This window comes from Actinia tenebrosa, unplaced genomic scaffold (genome assembly GCF_029948245.1).
Source record: "Actinia tenebrosa isolate PJP-AT-01 unplaced genomic scaffold, QUT_ActTen_1.0 PGA_scaffold13__45_contigs__length_12533684, whole genome shotgun sequence".
Lineage (NCBI taxonomy): Eukaryota > Metazoa > Cnidaria > Anthozoa > Actiniaria > Actiniidae > Actinia > Actinia tenebrosa.
The window spans coordinates 2,816,368-2,840,037 of record NW_028292573.1 but is presented as its reverse complement, the minus strand read 5'-3'; the positions used below and the strand labels follow the sequence as shown (position 1 = coordinate 2,840,037).

General features: G+C 36.0%; 1 protein-coding gene across 2 annotated transcripts; it reads left to right on the top strand.

Moving 5' to 3' along the window:
- Nucleotides 1–113: 113 nt before the first annotated feature.
- On the top strand, nucleotides 114–23,406 carry LOC116300843 (A.superbus venom factor 2). Of its 2 annotated transcripts, XM_089028902.1 has the most exons (40): nucleotides 114–300; nucleotides 696–853; nucleotides 1,234–1,259; nucleotides 1,649–1,826; nucleotides 1,960–2,012; nucleotides 2,498–2,515; nucleotides 2,850–2,901; nucleotides 3,076–3,155; nucleotides 3,262–3,304; nucleotides 6,766–6,850; nucleotides 7,548–7,647; nucleotides 7,722–7,958; nucleotides 8,042–8,221; nucleotides 8,396–8,506; nucleotides 8,627–8,692; nucleotides 8,979–9,173; nucleotides 9,431–9,586; nucleotides 9,695–9,766; nucleotides 10,133–10,193; nucleotides 10,761–10,817; nucleotides 10,991–11,063; nucleotides 11,600–11,879; nucleotides 12,457–12,672; nucleotides 13,559–13,610; nucleotides 13,838–13,897; nucleotides 14,015–14,110; nucleotides 14,569–14,757; nucleotides 15,152–15,239; nucleotides 15,543–15,693; nucleotides 15,977–16,060; nucleotides 16,550–16,718; nucleotides 17,347–17,513; nucleotides 18,005–18,145; nucleotides 18,599–18,664; nucleotides 19,175–19,455; nucleotides 19,785–19,872; nucleotides 20,070–20,144; nucleotides 20,566–20,758; nucleotides 21,178–21,258; nucleotides 22,109–23,406. In XM_089028902.1, exons 1-40 carry the CDS (start codon nucleotides 245–247, stop codon nucleotides 22,414–22,416), a joined length of 4,842 nt encoding a protein of 1,613 aa, XP_088885028.1. In that variant the 5' UTR covers nucleotides 114–244; the 3' UTR covers nucleotides 22,417–23,406. The 2 variants fall into 2 exon arrangements, with proteins under 2 accessions (XP_088885028.1, XP_088885029.1); XM_089028903.1 differs by lacking the exon at nucleotides 13,559–13,610 and having other exon boundaries at nucleotides 12,457–12,532.
- The last annotated feature ends 264 nt before the right edge of the window (nucleotides 23,407–23,670 follow it).

Sequence of the window (23,670 nt, the reverse complement as noted above, 5' to 3'; positions counted from 1 at the left end):
ACAGGAAGTAGTAGACCTGATGACAGACGGTTTAGTTACACGCTAAAGCATGACAGAGAAGTTAGGTGACTTGATAGTTCCAACAATTGACCCAAGTAAAATAATATCTAATGACTCGACTTCTTAAAATCGCTATAAAAAGACAAGGCCGTGAAAACTATCATGTTTTCCGTAAGGACAAGGAGAATGAAAGCACGCAATTATCATTGAAAGTACCATCAATACAAGTACTGGAGAGCGCATAATGTGGACACTATTTTTGCTTTCCCTGATTGTTGCAGGATGTTCTTCAATTCCAAGGTATGTTCAAAGTATTATTACGAGGCGAAATAAGTGTTTTGAATTTGGTACTTAAGTAGAGTTCCAATTCTCTGAAACCGTAGGATTAGTTGCGCAGTGAATCATGCACTAACAATGTTTTTCTTTCAAGGTCCTTTTTTCTTTATTTCTTACTTTTAGTCATTTCAAATGAGTTAATATAAAAAAGCATGTATAATTTTTTTTAAATAAGGTAAAGCATTGGAAAGGTTTCATAAACTAAGTCCGCAATATAGGTGCGTATTTGCTAACTGTAGCTGCGGCCTGAGATATTGCATTGCAATGACAAAAGAAACATCACTGAAAAGCGTCTTATTTGTATGAAGATAGAAGTGCAAATGATTCATTAAAAAGGGAAATTCCGCGTATAAATTTAGGCATGTCATCATGGCTCCCGATGTATTCGACATTGGGGTACCGCAGAAGATCCATGTTGCATTATTCGACGTGACATCTCCGCATGATGTTGAAGTAGCACTACGTTTACCATCCTCATCTAAAGTGATTTCTTCAGATCACGCTTTGATCTCTGCAGGTATTGTACTAGGAGCTCAACCTCTTTTTTTTTATTTATTATTTATTTATTTATTTATTTATTAAATGTTCTCCTGTTTATCTATGTGAAACTATTTAAAAGATAAAGTTACAATACATGTCAATTCTATTGAACCCTGGACCAATCATTGGACTGATCTACTAATAAGGACACGGCGGCTGACTCACAGATTAAAGCTTAAATTTCCGTAGCGGCACCGCGTGCAAGGTGGCCGTAAGGTTAGAGGGGAAGGAGAAAGGAGAGCTGAGGGGGTCGGGATGAAGGGAGTAGGAGTATTTCATCAGTCTTTAAGAACCTCGAATAACACTACAATTATGTATTATTTCTGTAAAATGTGATTCATTTTTTGTCCAAAACAGGTGACCCCAAACTTCTAACAGTTAAGGCAAGTTCTAATAATAAAATTATCATGTCGAATTCTACCGACTGCGAAAAAAAATATGCACATTATTTATATGAAATATTCGAAATTTGAGCGCTAACACATTTATAGCCTTTTCCGAGTTGAAAAACTTAACTGTGTGCAAGAAGGGTTGCATGGTGTGCCGTGGTTTTCGGCTTAATAATGATCTTGACCACAGTTCGATTCGGTCAAATAAAAGGTGTCGTCAAATTACGTACCGTGAAGCTAGCGTGGTGAATGATGCCTTTTCACAGTGTCATATTAAGATGCTCTGTGGCAGATAGCACGATCGACATTTTTTGGTTTTAATAACATGGCCTGTGATGTTTATTCTCATTCAATAATTCTTTTATTATCGTTGTGCCTCGTAGATCAACCCAGAGTACATATTAGATAGAGGAGATCAAAAGCAAAAGTATATCCACCTGTTTGCAAAATGCAAAGGACCCCAGTTACGCTTCTACAGTAACGCAAAAGTTCGTCTGAGTTACCAAGATGGCATCCTTCTTATCCAGACAGACAAGCCAATCTATACTCCAGAAGAAAATGGTAAATGAGAGTTTCTAGAGATAGGCTTGGCTATGTAGTTATATGTCGAAAGCGAAGTTACACAGTTTAATTTTACGAATCTTGACCAGCCAGTTATTATACAGTAACTTTGTGATTCAATATGTTCTTCTAGTAAGACTACATGTTATCCCTCTGGGAATGGATTTGAAGCCAAGTACGAAGAAGGTGCGTAAATTGTAATTGAAATCGAGGGAGTTTCGATTATTGATAGTAGTTACGAGCGATAGATAGGTACATTATATTTTTTAAATATTACAATTTATTTACAGTGTAAGCCAGCAAATTGCGAATTAAATCGGTATGAAAATCACCAATGCAAATTCCTAGCCATTTATTTACGTTTTTGCTGCAAAGTACGAAATAAATCTAAACATTTGCGGTCACGCTGAGTGCACACATTCTAGCTGTCTGATTTGCTAGTTGCTAATTGGCAAAAAAATAAGTTGGATGGCCACGGTAGCACAGTGTACGGAGCCTCGCGCGGAACCCTCACCCTCCCATATTGATTCCCTAATTTACAAAATAATTAAAAACATCCCATTCCGAAAATCACACAAAGAAACAAAACATAACGCATAGAAAACTAGCATAGAAAATCATTACCTAGAAAACATAAGACGTAGTTTTCACATCGATCTATTTATCTGCAGGTCAAATTTATCGTCAAGGTAAGGTGTGGTACTTGCTTGTCTTTTTTTAACACCATAAAGAGGGGGGGGGGGGGGGGGGGAGAAAGAAAATGTAATAATGCACATCGTGATAACAAATTGAAATTCAACTTCTCCAGCTACGAAGCGAAAGAGAGAGAGTGAACTAATTTTCTTTCCAATCTCTAAGTCGTGTCTTGGTGGACTTCATAGATAGACGGTCTGCATTTTCTCATTTTCTGGTCTTTATACTTGCCTGTCAATATGTTCATTACCAGAGTGTGTAATTAAGTTGGAAATGTATCTTTAGGACTCATGCTTTCTTGTTTTTTATTCTATTTTATCGAAATTAAAGAATCCACAAGGCATCGCAGTGCAACAGTGGCAGGGCCTGGTTAACAAATCTGGTTCGTATAAAGTTGAACATCTAAGTATACTAAATGCAAAGGAATCTATCTTCGTTCATTTTTGGGAACATAAGGGGTTCATATTCCTATAGTTCTTTTCAGAAGAAAAGCTAAACTAAGGTATATTATATATTTATTTTATCTTGCTTCTTATATATGCTAAAATGTATTTAGGATTCATTCACAAATTCATCTATCTTGGTCATCCTGCAATGACCGGAAATTGGACAATGGATGCTTACTACGGACATCTCGTAAGTCAATGAAAAATATTTTGTCAAAGAAAATAACCGTTTGGAATTGGGACAAAACAGATGTTAATCTTTTTTTTTATTACAATCTGTTTCATATTTTTCTAAGCTTTCCAACAAAGTATCAGTCAAGTTTGGAGTACAGGAATATAGTAAGTACGGCTTTGTTTCAGTGTTAGCAGGAAACTTGTGCATTAGAAAAATAAGGAAACAAAATAAAAGCAAAATCAACTGAATTTACAAATTACAATGGAAAGCAAAAATCAACACCAACACCAAAAGCACCAACACTTAGGGACTGTGCAATAATTATCAGGAGGGGGGGGGGGGGGGGCTGAAAAACCAGAGGGGGGGGGGCATCACATAAAATGGATGCTAAGATAGGGGGGGGGCCTCAAAGTAAGATCACTCATTTGACGGAGGGGGGGGGGGGGCCTTAAGTTTTATTCGAAATGTATATAAAAGCAATAAAATATTCTGAATACAAACCGTAACTGTAACATATATCAATATAAACAGTGTTAAACAATTATTCAAAATACTCGAAATTCAAAATATTTCTGTGCCCAGTTACCCTAAAGAGAATCAGATCGTACATTTTCTTGCCAAATATCTTGTTCAGTGGAGGAAGGCATCTGCTGGTAAACGCGGAATGATGTGTGGAAATGGCTTGTGTTTGAAGCTTCGAGAACTAAAGAAAGATCATGTACGACAAGGGCAGTACTATTTAGATTACTTGAAGTTTGCTTGTGAGCCAACATGTAAATCGTGTGAAAAGGAGGGCTGGACAGCAGGTGTCCCAGCAAATTGGTTCCCTGTTCCCGATCTCGGTGACACAACAGCCTTTCCACGCGGATACATTCCATCTAATGTGACCAGTCTGAGTCCGACAACTTTCAAGTATGCAAATCAAGCAGATATTTGCTTCTGGTAGGTTAACCTCATTCAACGTGAATGAAATGCAGGAGGTGTGTTAGAAATTGATGGTTGATGAAACCACTCTCAAATGCTTTGTTCAACATCTTGAGTTTCTTGAAATAAAAGCTCAAAAAAGGAAAGCTGAACGAAACACCCTTCCAAACATTAACTGGAAAGATGAACACGAAGTCAAAGCTCTGACAGCAAAACTAAATATCTACCTCAAGCAGAACAATCTTAACGTATTAACAGGAAATAAAGCTGCGCTAGTAGCACGTGTCCTTAATTTTGCTCTTGCCTGGGAATGAAAGAATTAATTAGTACAGAATTCCTGTCCAGTGATTCCGAATACGACTCTGATTCTTCTGAAAATAGTTCCGTTGTGGAATCAGATGACTCTGAAATGGACGGTTTTGTTGAACATTCTTTGAAGTACTATTTGTTGCAGACAAGGACATCGCATCGGGCAGAATGGGGCGTCACATCCGGGACATTTATGAGCTCAAAAGCGCCAAATTCAAATGTTCAGCTCGATTGCTCGCGCTCATTTACAAAGAAAATAGGCCAAAATGGCCGTAGTTGTCATCAAAAACGCTTATTTCTGGCATGAAGAAGCACTTAACTTAAAAAGTTTTCATACGGCTTTTGTAGAACTAGAGTTCCACTTGCAAGATCCGAAAAAAATAACTTGAAAAATCGCATATCTTTGCCATTAAATGCTATTTAAAGTTTGCCTATATGAACGAACTGAAGTATGAAGATTTTTTAAAGAGCTGATGATTTAGCTCATTTTCTACAATCACTTAAGTAAGAGTTAGTTACCGAGAACGGAGGTAATAAGCCATATACATCCCGAGGGCCGCAGGCCCGAGGGATGTATATGGCTTATTGCCGACGTTCGAGGTAACTAACTATTTTAGTTATCAATTAAGAAGGTTTTCTATAATATTCTGATGTTAGACTTTTAAGATAATGAAAATAAAAAGAATTTTAAAAAATATTCGTGGTTCAGTTGGAAGTTCAGAATGTATACAAAAGGGTAAACATTTTCCGCTTTGTTTTTATATTTCCCTTGTTGTCTATAGAGCATGAACAATGTGAGTTGATTATAAAGGGATTTACTAATGCCCTCTAGTCCCTACAGAGGTAATGTGGCACATAGTTTTAATGTTCTGGAAATCTATGATGCTAATTAAACAAAAGTGCAGATGATAATAGAAAACCATAGATTTTAGGGTTTCGTAATCACATGTGGCTGTATGGCAATGGAGTTGGAGAGTACTGACGAAGAGGCAGTTTTTATAACGCCGAATACCTTTTCTCAGCATTCAAGCCCAATTTTCAATTTGCAAGACAGCGATTTCCAAGTGCTTTGACAGTGGAGGTAAGCCTTTCAATGAATGTACCACATCTACGGCAAAAAGACCTAACGAAAATCTCGATAATGGCGGCCAGGAAAACAAGAAGAAATGTAGTGAAAAGGATGAGCAAAACCCAGTTTGTAAGAATTATTATTTTAAAAACTGTGTTGTAAACTTTAACACATAAACTAGGAGCACTAGCAACGATTTGATAATGTAATGTTTAGAAAACATATCTCTATAGTTTTTTTGAATGTAAACATTATTAGATTAGTTCTGTAGAATAGTATTATTCCCCAGATAGTTTACTCGTCAGGCAGCAGGGAAGAGCGGGGCTGATATGAATTAATCTGATTGGCTCATTATGAATCGAAGGTCAATATATAGTTATAAACCCGGTTTATAACTATATATTGACCTTCGATTCATAATGAGCCAATCAGATTAATTCATATCAGCCCCGCTCTTCCCTGCTGCATTTCAATTCCCTCCCCGGGCTTTAAGTTTGTCCATTGTTTATGAGGGTTGTAATAAAAATAAAGCCTTATGAATAACAAAGAAAACCGTGTCAATTGATAACTAAGAAGTCAAAACGTTTTCATATGGGAAATGTTTCCAGACACCGAAGGATTACCTCTGCCAAATTTCATTGACTTTCCATAAATATTTTTGCCATTAAATGGAATTTTTCGAAAACAGATAGCGAAATGCATACTGATCAGAGTGGTTTAAATCTACCACGGCCTCCAAAAGAAACACAAGCTCCGCCTACTGGAACCACCAAGCGTATCATAATAACAAGGGACACAAAGGCTTTTAAATGGCGTGTGCAAAGAGTAAAAATCACAACAAGTTATCATTCCTTGAAAACTTTAACTTTAACCCAAATAAAGTCGCTTAAGCTTTTTATTTCTCGACTTCGGTTGTCAAGAAAAAGACAACAAATGTTTCCTGTGATCACTCATTGAAACTTTAACTTTAACCCAAATAAAGTCGCTTTAGTTTACTTCTCGACTTCGGTTGTCAAGAAAAATACAACAAATGATAAGTAAGCACAGGCTTGCAATAGCATGACAAAAGGTATTCACATAAACAAATTTCTAATTGAAGGATGGTAATCATTGGGGGGGGGGTGTCAACGTTATTTTTAACACAACAGGGGGGGGGTAAGAACTAAAAATTTTGTTTTTAGGGGGGGGGTACTGCCTAACATTTTGCTTGATATATCTCATTTTTCAGCCCCCCCCCCCCCTCTCCTAATTATTATTGCACAGTCCCTTACACCAACAGAGTTTTCTAGTTGTAACACAAAATGTACATAACTATATTTGCAGTTCTGCCAACGTTCTCCGTCATGGTTAAAGGTCCACGCTACATATTACCTACCGATACCTATTTTAATGTGTCTGGCAAAGCCCAGTAAGTACGTAGCAGAAAGCTAGGGGGCTGGGCTACCGACGATTATTTTGCCGCCATTTATGATTTTGTTTCTATCGGATCTTTGACGGCTTTTTTCTTTTGCTTGGTAGGGTTAATGTTAATCAAATAGAACAAAATCAAAAATGGCGGCAAAATAATCGTCGGTAGCCCAGCCCCCTAGCTTCCTGCACCATATTCGGGAGCGATCCAAAATTCTCTGCGCAGTTGATGCGTAGGTCTACCTACATACGAGTAAAAGAGTAAATCATGATTTTTGGTCAAGCAATTTTCTCTCATAATCGACCTGTCCTTTAAAGCAGGCCATTTTTGTTCAATCGTATCAACACCATGATCATGAACATGATCATCGTCATCATCACTGCGTACCTTTAATGATCATTATCATCGTGTGCATTGCCATATATAGTCGTACACTATCAACATCACGGCATTGCCAACATCACCATGCCTTTTTTTTATCGTGCATAATCATTCATCAATACTACTATTGTTAATGTCATCATCTCTAGGCATACATATTTGATAGTTCATCATCATTTATCATCACCGCCTATGTCATGGCCGGTAATAATAATCTTTATCATAGTCGTCCCACCACCATCGATGACCTCTATAACCCACAATCCCCCCGCCCCCAATCAGTTGCTTCTAAAAGTTGTGTTATTTACTATTTCAGATATGGCTATGGGAAAAAAGTGGCGGGAAAGGTTGCTGTCCGACTGTCCATTTTAGGACTCCAGAAAGATCCTTTGTCTGTTATGACATATAGAACACTGGTACACTTATGGTTGTGATTATACTTATAGTAATTACAATCAATAATCCTTAATTTTTATCTCTTATTTCCTAGTTCCATGAGAGTTCATTTACATTTCCAGTTGAAACAAAACACATACAGAATCTATTGCAAGACAAGTGGTTTCCAGACGGTTGTCGTCTTCAAGTCGAGGCTGATGTGACAGAGAAGTCGACAGGCAAAACAGAGAGAGCGGTGGAGAACTCGATCTACTTCGTGACGACACCATACCGTATTGAGTACGTCAACACAGCGCGATACTTTAAACCAGGATTACCATTTCCAATAAAGGTCATTACTTCTTATTCATTTTTAAGATTGGCATGAGTCGTGATCTAGAATTCCCCTTAATTTAAATGTTCTTTTATTTCTAGGCCAAAGTTTCGTATCCCAATAAAGACAATGCTGATGGAATTCCAGTGAAACTTTCGGTTAAAGCGTATGGAACCTCATTTAAATCGATACCAAAAGAAGGAAGAGCCACAACAAACGATAAAGGCGTTATCTCATTCACTCTTCATGTTCCGCGTCAAACTAGAAGGCTAAATATAAAGGTTGAAATGCAGTTATTATATTCCTTGATTTCTTTGATATTTAAAAAATACTTTGGCTTGTCTTTTTATCTGGTTTTTGTTTTGTTTTGTTTTCTTCTCAAGGTGGCTCCTTTTTGTGCATCGTCTTGTGTATTCAATACTTTTCTTTTATGTTATTCTTTTTCATTTTTTCAGGTGGAAACGAAATCGCAAACTTTTAAGACACAGAATGCTTTAAAAAACTTCATAGCATTTGCTTCTGAATCGACTGAGATGATACAATTGCAACAAATTAGACCTGCAAAGGTAATTTTTGGCACTACTACGGGACGACACACTAGCCAACTATTATTATGTCAGTTAATACAATTAATATATCCAATTTATGTCATTTAAAAAATTGAAAAAAACGCCTTTTTTTTGTAGGTTGGGTCAACCATTTTTTTTGACGCGATCCTGACGGGTTTTAATGTAAATCATTTGAATTACATGGTAAGACAGATAAGTTTTAATAATGTACCTGTTTGGCGGAAATATATCGTAAACAAACGTGGGGCGATAATTTACGAATGCATGGATGAATCGAATACGTGAATGAAAGAAGAAATGGAAGAAAGGAAGGAACTTGAAGGAAGGGAGGAAGGGAGGAAGGGAGGAAGGGAGGAAGGGAGGAAGGGAGGAAGGGAGGAAGGGAGGAAGGAATAATGGATGGCGGAAATATGTTTGGATACGGATATTATTTCATTTTAATGTGATTTTTTGTTGTTAAAACAACCAGGTTGTATCACTTGGGAAAATTGTCCACAGTGCGACTTTAAATAAAACGTTTGGTATCACCATCACGATTTCCTTCAAAGTATCACCATTAATGTCTCCATCGGCTCGGCTCGTTGCCTATTATGTAAGCAAGAATACAGGGAAAATCGTTTCTGATAGCATTTTGCTGGAAGTAGAGGCTGAGCTTCCAAACCCGGTAATATAAAAAAACTTGCACCTCAAAATACACCTCGTTTTTATGTATTTACGTATGTACAGCGTTTTGCAAAAATTCTGTATTCGAAAACAAAAGACAAATATATGTTGTGAACTCACAACTTTATATGTATAAACCTTTATTTCAAAAAGGTTTGGATAAAATTTTTGTATACAGATTATGTCTCAGATTTCAGATTTCAGATCTCCGACCGATGACAACGTTTTTTAAAAATAGATTTTGTTGTAATTTTTCAGATTTTTATTGTCCCTTCACACCAGGAAACAGTTTACTTGCCAGGCAATCCATACGATCTCAAAATTGTGGGTACCGTTGGAACTACTGTTACACTAGTTGGTGTTGATCAAACTGTCTACTATCAAAGAAACGGCAATATCCTCTCTCCTGGAATGGTGGGTTCGTTATTTAATTTACTTTTTTTTTGTGTGCTTTGATTAATAAGAAGTCTTACCTTAAAATATATTTAAGCACTTTCATAACATTGTTTTTATTGTGACTAGGTTTTTAAACAGTTAAAAGATTTTTCTATTGATGAAGAAACTAGTGGAAAAAATGCGAAAGATGTTTTCCAGGTATGATACTTAAGAAAGGACCTTTCCAGGATTGTCTAATTTGTAGCCCGTAAAGTTCTACACTGGTAATAAATGTAGAGCGCATTGAGACATTGTGTAAATGCGCTACATAAGAACCTCCCATTATCATTGTCAATGGGGGAGGGGGCACTCTTCACCAGTACCCTCACGAAGTATCTGCCTTCTTCCCATCCGTCCAAAGACATGATTCTTAAATTCCTAAATAAAAAAGTATGTGGTCATTTGCTTTATAAGAAAAATCATTAATTAACCATAGACCATAAATCTTTAAATCATTATTATATGTGCTTACACCAAATGATTCTCATAACTGATTGTATTTGTATTTGTATTTGTCTTAATCAGAATGCCCGCATGGTTGTAATTTCTCGTGATATGATCGTAAACACAGCCACGAGATCAGAAGGTAAGTTTTAACGAAGATAATGAATGCGTAACTGATTTGAGTACACTTCAAAGTTTGTAGGGAAAATGAAGACATTTCTGACTTTTACCGCCCCCAAAGTGCTCTAACATAACACAATTTCTCCTATTTTAAAATGAAGCTAAAATGAAGCATAAAGGGCATATATAGCCGTCAAATTGTTGTCAAAATGACTCACGAGGCGTAGCCTCTGAGGCTAGATGACAAAACAAAGAGTGGAAAATAAGAGGACAAGCTACGGAAAATTGGAGGAAAAAAATTTTTTACCCCAGAAAATTAACAATGTTAGTACACAAAAAAAAAAAAAACTTTTTCAAGCGCGCTTGTTTCGCTGAAGTAATTTATCGGTATGTCCACCTATTTGCCCCGGCTCTATACCAATCAGAAAACGAGATCTAGAAAATTCCTAATTCTGTTAAAATGGGGAACTTTAAGCCCAAAGTAAAGGTCTGACTAAGATAAATATATTTAGTAAATGAGTTTGTTGTAGTGGAAAATAGCTTGAAGCTTTAGGTATACTTTACTGTTCTATTATATGTGGATGTACAGGGAATCGTGGAAGGCGGTCTAAAAGATCATTTGAAGAATTATTAGGACGCTTTGAAGGTATATTCGATATAATATTTATTTTATTATTAATATATATATTATATTCGATATAATATTTAAAATATGATCCAAACTGTCACTCACTATAAACTCGCCCACTCGCTCATACAAATGTAATTTGTTTTTTGTTTATGTTTGTTTGAGTAAATAAAAATTATATTTTATTTCAGAGGACCTCATAGAATCGCCAATGATTCGTCAGTATTTTCCTAGAACGTGGTTCCTTGAAGAGACAACAATAAGGTTATATTAATGGTTACCAGATTCATATGGGATGAAAAAAATGTCCTCCGACAGTATCAGCTGGAATATAATACTTGTATCCTTTTATCACTTTTTGTTGACATTACTATTTTATTTTTCACACCGTTATACCATCTAAAACTTTCAAATTTCAAAAGGGGAAATAAACTTTTGAAATTCGATAAAAAATAATGCCAAGCGCTGAATAGCAAAACGCAGACAAACTTTGAAGTATGATCATCTGTATTATAAGATTTGCAAACATTTGATTCGGCTACGTAATTTAATGTGTACCTTAATCATTGTTTATCGAGTTCACGTTATCTAGAAAAGTATACTTTTTCTCAAAAAATAAATTAATATATATTTTTTAATATTCATTATTAAGCACCGTAAGCACTCAAGAAGTGCGAAAAGCACTCGCCTAGCTACGGCTCGTACTTCTTTTGTGCTTACGTCACATCCTGCGTGCTTTATTACTGAAGGGAGCACAGAAAAAGCTGTTTTATTTGTTAAATATGTTTTCATATGATCAGACAAAGTGCGAGAGTCGAAGACTGCAGAAAAATACGACCAGATTTTCAAGGCAAATGTGGTTCAGCGGTCTTACCTGTTTCTTTACCGGATACCATGACAACATGGGTGGTGCAGGCAATAGGAGTGTCCAGTTCCGCTGGTTTTGGTATCGCTAAGCCACTTCACATCACAACCTTCAAATCTTTCTTCATTCATCTTTCCATGCCATATTCTGTACAACGAGGAGAGGAAATTACCATCTTGGCAACTCTTTTTAATTACAAGAAATATGATATTTTGGTAATGATAATGAAAGATATGCGTCATACAAAACTTTAAACCCTTACATGAAAAAAACCGTATAGATTTTAGGAAGAAACAATCAATTCAAACTTAGGTTTGAAAGGTGGGCCCGGACCCCCCGGCTCTCCCTATGGATCAGTCGTTGTGCAGTCGTTGTAAGCATGAATATATTTTCACGTTTCTATATTTTAGTTTAAATATGAGGTCCGCTTTTCCTCAAAGATGAGGGTTTCTGTGATGTCCTTCGCTGGTGTGGCCATGGTCTCAACCATGCTTTGAGCAACCCATGATCGCACGTGTTAGAGTTGTTTATTGTTTGCCTCATATAATTTTGGGAGTTTTTAATTGTCTAGGTTCCCCAGCTTTTTCTCGATCTGCTCCAAATCCCAATTTAATCTGACGCTGGGTGTTATAGTGGCTTTGCACCAGGGACATGGTGACATGGTGACACCATGCAGAAGGCACAGCAATAGAGTATTCTCCCCCTGGGAAACTAAGTGATGGTGCAAAGCCTCTATTGCCCTTTTGCACCTTTTCCTTACTTATTATTTTCGATATTTTATTCGTTTCGAAGGTCTACTTATATCTCAAAGGAGACAAAAGCTTCTGCTCAGTGGCTCAACCAGGAAAAACATCTAGATTGACATCCAGTAAGATTAAAGTAAAAGCGGAAAGTTCAGTTTCCTATGCTATTAATTTATTGCCAATCAAATTTGGGGAGATACCAATTGAGGTGACGGCGAGAAGTTTTTACGGGGATGACCGAATCCTAAAGAAGCTTCTTGTAGTTGTAAGTTTGTCAATATTTTGTAATTATAGTTTGCACCAAAATATTAGAATATCACTTATTTTTATCATTGTCTGTGCCACAAAGGTAAATTCTAAGTTTGAGTTGGATATCAAGTAAGTGCCACATGCCTTGAACATCCCCCAACATGTATGCCACGAACCTCCAATTGTCCAACGATATTCAATTGAAGAAATAATTAGTAAGTTTTTTTTTTAGATAATATTTTCATTGCCCGCACTGGCTGCCTGAAACAATTGACACAGTCTATAAGAGCTAAAAGATGCCCCTTGACACTTTCTAGTCTGGTTTTTACGTTTCTAGGTTTCTAGGCAATATTAAATATACAATAATTTTCTGGGGCAGTAAAACATCCAGTATGAAACATCATTTTCCTACTAAGGGTATATGAAAAGGTTGTTATTCCACGCCTGTGGAGCAACCTCAATACCAAAATACTTACGCCTCAACATCTGTAGACTGTTTCAAAAGAGCACTAAAGATTTATTTAGTTAACTTATAGACCATATATACGAGCGTATGTGTAAATTTTCTGTATATAAGTTTTTCCTTTTTATTTTTTGCGCCTTCGGAGGGCATCGGAGACTCAGTTGTGATGCCCTAGAACTGTTTTGCTAGATACATATAATTAACGTAGTAGAATTTAAATGTATGCGCGCTATCGTAATATCCGATCTTTGAATTCAAAGCAATTTGATAGTAAAGAATTCCATTGTCTTCACTCTTCCATCCCATGCGCACCCTATTACTAAATTTTAAATTCGTGTGCCCAAACACGGAGTAGCATTTTGAAGAAGAAGGTGAAGGGTGGTCACAGGTCGAAACGTAAAAGTAAAATCATCATAATGTTCCTTATATTAACTTACAGCCTGAAGGGGAACAAAAAAGTTTAACACAGTCGCACGTTCTTGATCCAAAAGGTTTGCACTATACATGGATTTATTGAATTTAATTATCTTAATCAAGGCAACTTTTGATAAACAATTTGATAAAAAGACAAGCGAAACAAGACAACGTTTTTAAATGCAATTCGATCTCCCTATCAATTGGGTTGCAAAATATGTCCACCAAGGAATTGTGATTGCATTATATTTAGATTAGGATAAGTATTTAAGTTAATGTTGCAACTCAACTGCTGACTCAACAGAATATCTAAAAAATCAAAGAAGGAAAAATCAGTCTGAAGTGCTGCATTTTCCCAGCATAGGTAAGAATTCATGTTAATTGCCCTTAAACAATTGTTTCTTCAATTTTGATTAATTTCAATATTCCATACATCTTTATTAATTATTAAAAAAAGTATAATTAATTTCTTTTTTATCAGAAACACACACGAAAGGTATACAGATGAACAAAATAAAGCTAGAACTACCAAGGAACGCAATCCCAACATCTGTAATTGCAAAGATTTTCCTCAAAGGTAGGAAACAAGACTATCCGTGGTTGATGTAATATTTCAAAGCCGACAATGAGGACTGGACGGGATTTAAAGTCCGCGCAATTAGTTCCAGTCCGAGGCGCAGCCTAGGACTGGAACGAATTGCGCGGACTTGAAATCCCGTCCAGTCCGATATTGGAGGCTTTGAAATGACTTCTCATCTCATTAATTATTCGACTTGGAGTAACTGGAACAAAATTAATTCAGTCCTAGGACTATATAGGACCTATCGTCCTAGGACTGAATTAATTTTGTTCCAGTTACTCCAGACTGAATGCATTCCTTTCACAGCACTTTACCAGGTTTCAAGTAACATCATGTGACCCAAAAATAGCCCATTGATTGGCTGGTTTACTCATGAATTATTAATGAGCATGAGAAGTGCTTTTCATATCACAAATACTAGCATAATTGAAAGACTTATATGTTTTGCAACGTAGGCAAAATCACTGGATTATTTACTGACTTAATTTTGGAAAACATCGAAAAGCTCCTCAAGCTACCACATGGTTCTGGTGTGTCGAACATGGCGTTAATAGGGCCTAATGTCTACATCCTTTACTATCTTACCACGACAAAGCAGTTAACTAATGAAACGGAGAATAAAAAATATAGCTACATTCAAGAAGGTAAACTGAAACATAGTGCAGTTTTCGTATGACTGTGAAAAGCTCACGGTACGAACACGGTTGTGACACAGCAAGGGATACGCCAGACAAATCACATTGCACGAGAATTTACTCTCCATCCAATCAAATACCCGAAACAAGGCATAAACACGGCGCGGACACGGTAACGTCAAGATCACGGCACTTTTAGACCAATCATATTGCGCGTGAAAAAAAAAATCAGTCAATTAAAATTCTAGGAAGTATCACGGTCACGGCGCGGCACGCTTCCGGCATTGAGCTTTTCACAGTCATACGAAAACTGCTCTATATATCTCATACGGGTCACGGGTTCCGCAGGGCACACAAGCTGGCACAAGTTATGCCTTTTTAAACTCAATAATTTATTATTTAGGTTTTAAGCATCAAAGAAATTTTCGTGGAAATGATCATTCTTATTCTATCGTTCGTCCTTCTAATGCTGGGTCTTCTGGAAGCACATGGTAAGAAATCTATTTAGTGTTTATGAGTAAGGTAAATGTTTTGTTCCTTCAAAATTAAGCCTTATCATTAGGTACAAGAAAACAGGTGCAGCAGCTACAGCAGCAATGACAAGGATAACAATAAGCTAGGAAAGCCAAAAAACCATTCCAAAACCAACCTAAATCTAAAGTTTTTTGGGTGATAAACGAAACTGGAATAAGCTCAAACCTTCAGCAAAAAATAATGATGATAATAAATAAACAAACAAACAAACAAAACACAGCAACAGCAACAGCCAGATTCTTCTTCCCTTGTTTTGCTAGGTTAACTGCCTTCGTTGTTAAAACGTTTTGTCAAGCAAGGCAATTAAAAAACACCGTTATTGATAAAAGTGATTTGTGTTACTCTGTTAACTGGATACTTGGGAGACAGAGAAATGATGGCGTATATACAGAGGGACGACGCGTTTCTTTGGTAAGTAACACACGAAGAATAATAACACAAGAAGAAGGACTTACATTCACATTGAATAGTTAAGCAGTCTCAACGTCAAACTGTGATTTTCCGGTTTAAAATGCTTCCCGGTTTACTGAAAAGCGTTTCTTTCTCTAATTTGTTGTTGTGAGTGAGTGGAACGGAAAACAAATATTATGACGTACCTATGTACTCTAACTTACACTCAATAAAACACTGTAAAGTTTAACTCATATAACAATGACGCTTGTAAAAATTTAACTTTTGTTTTTAAACTTAAAAGTTGAATGGTGGTGTGTACACAAGTGATGTCAGCTTCACAGCAGCTGTGGTTATTGCACTAAAACAGTGTCAATGTGGGGGATTGGTAAGTGTTTTCGATATTTAGGTAATAATTCATTTTCATGCGCCGATCCAAACACTTAGGTAAAAAAAATTGTATATGTGTTAAATAAAGATTTTGCTAGTTTTTAAATCATTCCCTAGAGTATATTTACACTTATCAGATCCCCTTAGCCGTGAGAGGGAAGGGTTACCTCGAGACGGCTTAAAGGAGTTCCTACTATCTTGCAAAGGGACACCAAAAACAAAAAAGGGTATCCCTAACACCATGGTTACCATGGTACATTCATAGGAGGGATACATTTTCTAGTTCCTAGTTTTGTCTACATAGTTTACAACCAATAAGAAGCAAGGAAACCATCTGACAATTCTCACTAACCCACTACAAAGACTTGAACTGCTTTAAATTAATCATTAATATTAATTAAATTATTTATTCGTAGAGGAAGTTTAGTATCAAATTATGATTTACAACTGGAAATCTTGATACTTGTTAATATGTTATTACTTTAAGATAGAAGACGTATCTCTCCAGCGTGCAACAACTTTTCTAGAGGGAAGAATTCCAAATATAACTGATACTTATACCCTGGCAATTACGACATATGCACTGACTCTAGCTAACAGCACCAAGCGATTTAGAAGCAACGAAATGCTAATTGAGAAGGCGCGGTATAATTCAGGTGAGTTTTCAATATACTATATTATGTTTAGTTATACGAAATGAAAAAAATATTACCATGGCCAGTAGACTCCATGTGCTTGAAAGTAGGGCAACTCTACTTCTAAAGCTTACTATTGATAAGTTTGCTGTGGGGGAAAAAAGACAATTCCTACAACTATAGTAGGTATAATTAATACCTTTTTCTTTCTTTTCTTTCCTTTGTTGGAATTTTTAATTTAATTTTAACTGGTAACGTCCAAGATGATACATTTGGCCTGGGGATTTCCAAAATCGACGACGGAGACGTCAAAATTCCCTGCTATAGCAGAGTCTCCCTTGCTTCCCTGCCAGAATCGCGATGGAGAATCGAATTTGCTAGCAGGGAAACATCAACCGCGAAGTGTAAATAATTTCTCTTTTGGGTTTTGTTGATTGGAAATTTTATCCAAAACATTGTCAGTTATAAGTCAACTCATTTGCAGGGAAGACAGATTTTGAAGGTGAGAGACCCCAACGCAAATCGTAATTCCTTATTCTATGATTTGTACAAAACAATTTCCCAGTGTGTTAGAAGATACATCACTCGCTGGATGAAATTGAATTTTATAATATGACGCATAATTATGTGTTTGGTTTTGTTGATTTAGCAACATCCAGCCGATACTGGGAGGCAGGCTCAAAGGCTCGTAACATCGAGACCGCTGGTTACGCATTGTTGGCTCAAGTTGCCTTGAACAGATTGGAGTATGCTGGTCCCATTGTAGTCTGGTTAAAGAAACAGAGAACTTCCCTCGGGGAATTTGTGCAAGCTGCAGTATGTTGATCACATTTTACCCGTTATCTCCTATTCCTAAGACTATTTTGTCTCTTATAGAACAAACAGGTAGTCTATGAAGAAGTACTAAATATATTTAGTGCTAAATAGAAACAAAATAGTAAAATAGAAATAATATTGTTTCATCAGTGCTAGTTGGTACTAAATAGAGCTAGTTATGTCATATTGTGTCTTATGGATACAGTGCTTGCTCTTTATCAATTAAAACAAATTCAGCTTTCAGTCTTAATAACCACTACTGACTTGATCAGTTGTCAAGAAAAAAAGTTAATAGAGGTTTTGCACTATCACGTGCGGTCATGTTAGATGATTAAACAACCTCATAGTATTTTTAGTCTGGGAAATTGAATTATTTACGATTGTCAGTACTGTTCCTGCCATCCAACATGGCTGCCATCACGTGATATTGCATAACCACAGAGTCATTTAATTAAATTACAGTTCGATCCTTTTTTTTTGCTTTTCAAAAGGACACGTGTATTGCATTGGAATCCATCGCAAAGTACAGCAAAGAAGTTGAGAAGGTTAAACTTGACTTGGAGATAAAAATAAAAAACAAACATCGACTGAATTTATTAGAAGCTAATGCTGTTTTACGATCAGAAACTGACGTGAGTTATACAACTTATATTATAATATATAACATCGCCTTAATATGAATGTGCATTAACTATAAAGTAGACAAATTTAGTAAGTTGCTTTCGTTATGCAAGTCTCAAATTCATCGATTGACCCCCTTTAGAGCAATTGCTAATTTGGAGGAGACCATGCAATGAATAAATTTAATATTGTTTAGAACGGTCTGGACTCAGGTGAATGAATGTTTATCGAAGTATTATGATCATCCGGGTGGATGTAGTCCTGAGAACTCTGAAGATGACTTCCGCTCAGGTTGTCGAAACGTCAGTCCCATCAAACAGTCCTTCTCAGGACTACATCCACCCAGATGATCATAATACTTTGATAAACAGATAAAATTAAATTAACAGGTGAAAAAAAAAATATCTTACTTAGATAACTCGTCTAAAAATTTATTTTCAAAATGTTTTTTTTTTACTTTCTAGGTCTCCGAGTACTTAGGCAAGGAAATTAAGATTACCACTTCAGGCACTGGTGTTGCTCAAATGACAGTGAGTTATAATTATGCACTCCAACTGTGAAATACATATTTAGCTTATGATTTCCCATTTCGATCTAAGAATAAAAATAAGCTAAAGACCATAAACCAAAGATCACAATGAACATGAACAAATGATGTAAGACGTTGCTATGACAACATCAGAACCCTTGGTATGCCATCAAAAATGTTATTTCAAAAGTCGAATTCAGGAACGAAATGGTGTATTTTTTAAAAAACTTTGTATCGTAATCTTCTTTTTGACAAAAAAATAAAAAAATAAAATTCTGTAAGAGGGATTTCGTAAAAATCAATAAAATTTGTTTGGAATGGTTCCCTCTTACAGATTTTTTTCTTTTTTTGTGAAAAAGAAGATTACGATATAAAGTTTAAGAATTTCGATTTTAAAAAAATAACCATTTCGTTCCTGATAGGAAATGACGTCTAGTGAAACCAAGCAATTACTTTGAGCCTTCCCTAAGTCTTCATTTTTAACAGCTTTTCTAATTTTGCTATATTTTAGGTTGAAGTGAGATACAGTGTTCCTCATGCGAAAGAAAGATGCAACTATCACTTAAATCTGACAGTTGTACATGGGCCAAACCAGTTTTTTTATTCCACACCATCATTAAGCAGCAAGCACAAGAGAAAAGTTCGTCCAAGAAGAGCAGTTAAAGGAAGAAGAAATAAAAAGAGAAATATGAAAACAAGGAGAAAAAAGAAGAAGAATTTTCAGAAAAAGAAAATATCCTTACTCAAGAAACTTCCCACTCTAGATGAACTTGCATTGACCGTTTGCACACAGTAAGAACTATCCAATTTCATCTTTTAATTTTTTGGTGGTTTACAGAGAGAGAGAGAAAAAAAGATTTATTTGTTTGCTTTATACTTGCGACTTCGAATACATAACAGCCCATTGAAATCCATACACAAAGTCTCACTTCACGCGTGATTTTGTATTATTTTTAGAGGGGGGAAACTGATTTAGTTTGTGTAAATAGAATGCAAGCAATATCTTATCCAAAGATTTAACTTGACTGGCTAGACAGCTATCTGTATTTGGTTTTGCTAACAAATGCTTCCTGACAAAATGTTTTCCTTTTTCTTTTCCTTTATCGTGGGTGACAAAAAAGATATAAAAAACCAGGACGTTCAGGGATGACGGTCATTGAAGTTGGTTGTTTAGCTGGATATAGGTCAAGCGAAGAAACTTTAATGAAGGTATTTTGTCGAGAAATCCTCTATAGTAAACGATGATTTATAGCACCTGATAAATAATGATGCATTTTCAAAATGAAATCAAAGCATTCAAAGATATCTCTACAATCTCTTCAGTCTCGGACTCGCTGACCAACAATACAGCGTTGTTTTGAATGAAATGATTATTGTGAAATTTTAAGTTGTCGTTCCATTTACAGCTGGCAAATAAGGAAAATGGCAGCATTTCAAGATACAGGTCATCTGACAGAGCGGTTGAGTTTTTCGTGAATGAGGTAAGGAATAGACTATGTGCTTAATAGTGACAAAAAATATTTGGACGTTTGATTTGAATGTTGCTTCACTTTTAATATACATATTTTCTATGAAGCGTTGGGTAATGCAAAAACTTAGTCGATATATTTTGTTATGTTGAAAGTTGCAGCAGAGCATCAGTGTTTGATCGCATTAATCAAACTGTCCTTACAAATTTCATTTGATGCAAAGAGTAGTATAGATTGAGTGCTTTTACTTCATTCAACAAACAAAATGTGTGATACAAAATTGTGTTGGTTAAGTAAGGTAAGCAACACAGTTTACGACTTGCAAAGCCGACAAAAATGGGTAACAAGTTATACCAAATTGTTACGGTACTTTTACTCAAACTTAAGTGTCCAAACTCTAAAAGCATTTTTTTAAAATTAATATATCAAACAGATTGACAGTGTCAAGCCATTTTGTATTACATTTAACATGACTCGAGTCTTCGATGTGGGGATAATCCAGCCTGTACCTATCAAAGTCTATGATTATTACGAGCCCGATGCCAAGTGTACCCTTTTCTACAACCTGGGGGATAAACAGAAGCCAGTTGGAAGCTGCAGGGGGGAATATTGCAGATGTACACAAAGTAAGACTCATATCTACTGGTTTTGTTGAGAAAATGAGAGAAAAAAATGTTATACAGCTTAGATTTTCAAATAAGTTATTGCATATTGAATTCTTAAAATTTCTTACCAAGCTTGAAATTTATTATATTCTTATATGAATAATGTCACCGCAAAGAAAATATGCCTTACAACTGAGACTGCAAACAAGTTTGGTTAAAATCCATATCGTTGTTTGCTGATTGAATTCACATCGGTCATAGTGGAAAATACAACATAACCTATCCCCGACCTTTTTTGAATAAAAGCTTTAACTCTTAGAGACAATTCCAATGGGCAACAAGAAGTAAATGAAGACTATAGTACGTACCCCAAACTTCTCATTGACGTCGTACTTCAGGATGAGTTTTTTTTGGACTGTGATTTTAATTTTTTTCCGCAGAATGGTGCCCTGAACCTGATCCAGACATTACAAAAATCAGCCGGAAAAGGTTTAGGCACGTCTGTAGAAATTATGATTTTGGTAAGGATAGTTTTATACCTCAATGGCATTATTTTATCCTACATGCTTATAGAAATCAACGTACCGGTTGGCTCAGTTGGTTGAGCATCGGACTTTCGTGCGGGAGGTCGTGGTTCGAGTCCCGGCCGGACCAACACTCAGGGTCTTAAAATAACTGAGGAGAAAGTGCTACCTTTGTAATTACATCTGTTAGCTTTCAAGTGGCTAGGATGACCACTTTAAATGGCGGTCCCGTCTCTCCACACTCATTACTAACCAACATAGGAGGGACGTAAAAGAACCACTGAGGACGTAAAGAAAACCTGGCAGTGACCACCCTCAGTGCCTAAACTTCATACTAACCATCTCTCATGCTTGTAAAAATTGCATAAAAGCAATCTGTCATTTACTCCTCAATGTAAAGCGCCTATTCACATTATATTCACATAGAAAGGGCGCTATATAAATTCATAAATCATCATCATTACAGTGCGACTTCTTAGGCTACCTAGACAGCAATAACCAATCAAATTGTGGAATGAAGGCAATACATTCTAACTTTGGACAGTGGAGCCAATCAGAAATTAACGAAAACAATTGCCTTCCATCATATCTATTTATTCTCACGAGAAATTGTTTACACTACCATCAGGATCAAATTACAATTGCAGTCTAGGCTTTTGATTGGATCGACATTAACTCGGCATTGTTTTTGACTTTCATTCTACGATTTGATTGGCTCTCAGTGTCTAGGTTACCCCGGTTGTAGTAGTCGCACTGTAACACTTAGCAGTTTACCCATCCAAGAGAAAAACACTTGTCATCTTTGATACTCGGCTGATTATATGCATGCACATTTACTTCTTTTTAGCTATCAAGGGCCAAGTAGTATACGTAGGTGAGGACAACATGTGGTTAACGTATTCCATAAAGGTTACGCAAGTAATTAACGGGAAAAATGGCATAAAAGTTAAAGAGACCATTGATGTTCGAAAAAGACATTTCTGCAATTATCCTAGCGTTAAGCGACACCAAATAGTTCTCTTCATGGGGAAAATGACACACGGCCAATATATCTTTGATTCTAACTCACTTGTCAAGGAATTATCTCATCCTAGAGACATAAGGGACGTGACTGAACTAGCACGGAGGATTGGTAAAGGAAGGTGTAAACTATGAATTCATGTTTGAATTTATGTTTACGTGTTTGCCTTATGACGTGAAATCGACCTGCTCTGGATAAACTAGAGGTTGAAAACCAGTAAGAGTAATCTTTATAGTGATTTGCGCATTTCAAAATTATGCTTAGAACACAGAGCTTGCATGCTTAATGATAATTTATATTTCGAACAGCAAATAATAGGTGCTTGTTTTGAAAAATATATATATATATATGTATATACAAATATACTATTTTTGTAGTGTTTAATAAACAAATAGGATGTTTTAGGTATAAAAGCACAAGGCGTAGTAGCTGTTTCTTGAACGGCTTAAAAAAATAGGAATAATTCACAAAGCTTTGCAATTGGTTGAATTAAAGCGAATATACATTAGGCTTTTAAAGTGCCTATCACCCCTCTGACAATATTCACAGTATTCATTCTACATGGGGTAAAATGTGGAAAAGCCCGAAAAAATTTCATAGTTTGAGTGCGGCTTCTTGAAGTTATAAAGGATTTTCCATGCCATATGCTAATATTGTGACGCATGAGGAGTAATCATTTAATATACAAAACCTTACTGGCACAGATAAATTAAATTTGAAATACGTCATTGTTTTGCCCATTGCTCTTATAGAAATTATTGCAAGCAATTTTTCACATAGACGCCGTTTCTTCGAATTACAAGGAACAACAAATAACCATAAATGCCTCCTCATACGTCACAGCATTAGCATATGGCATGGAAAAACCTTCATAACTACAAGAAGCTAGACTCAAACTATGAATTTTTTCCAGGTTATTCGACATCTTACCCCATGTAGAATCAATACTGTAAATATTGTCAGAAGGGTGATAGGCACTTTAAGTACATATACTATATCATATAGTTTAGGTTCGAAAAAAGAAATTGTATGGTCTGCTAGTGTAATTTGAAAATATATTATAAAATGATTAAGACGATCAATAACTTAAAAAATAAATGTTCTGATTTTTGTTCTTTTGATTAGCTTGGTTGCATGTTGTTGGTTTGACCGGGAGTTTAAGTAGGAAGATACGAATTGATTGTTCATATTTTGAACAGTTTCCTACTGGTTGTGATCATTTTCCAAATCTTGAGTTTTGACATTTCTCTTTCACTTTGTGAAGCTGCATGCGCGCTCAAAATGTTAATTATCTGGTTGGGACTGGATGAGAAAATTAGGAAATTGAAATATTTTCCCGGTGTTCACGCCACCATAGGGGCTCTGTATTTCAGAAATATTTTGCAATT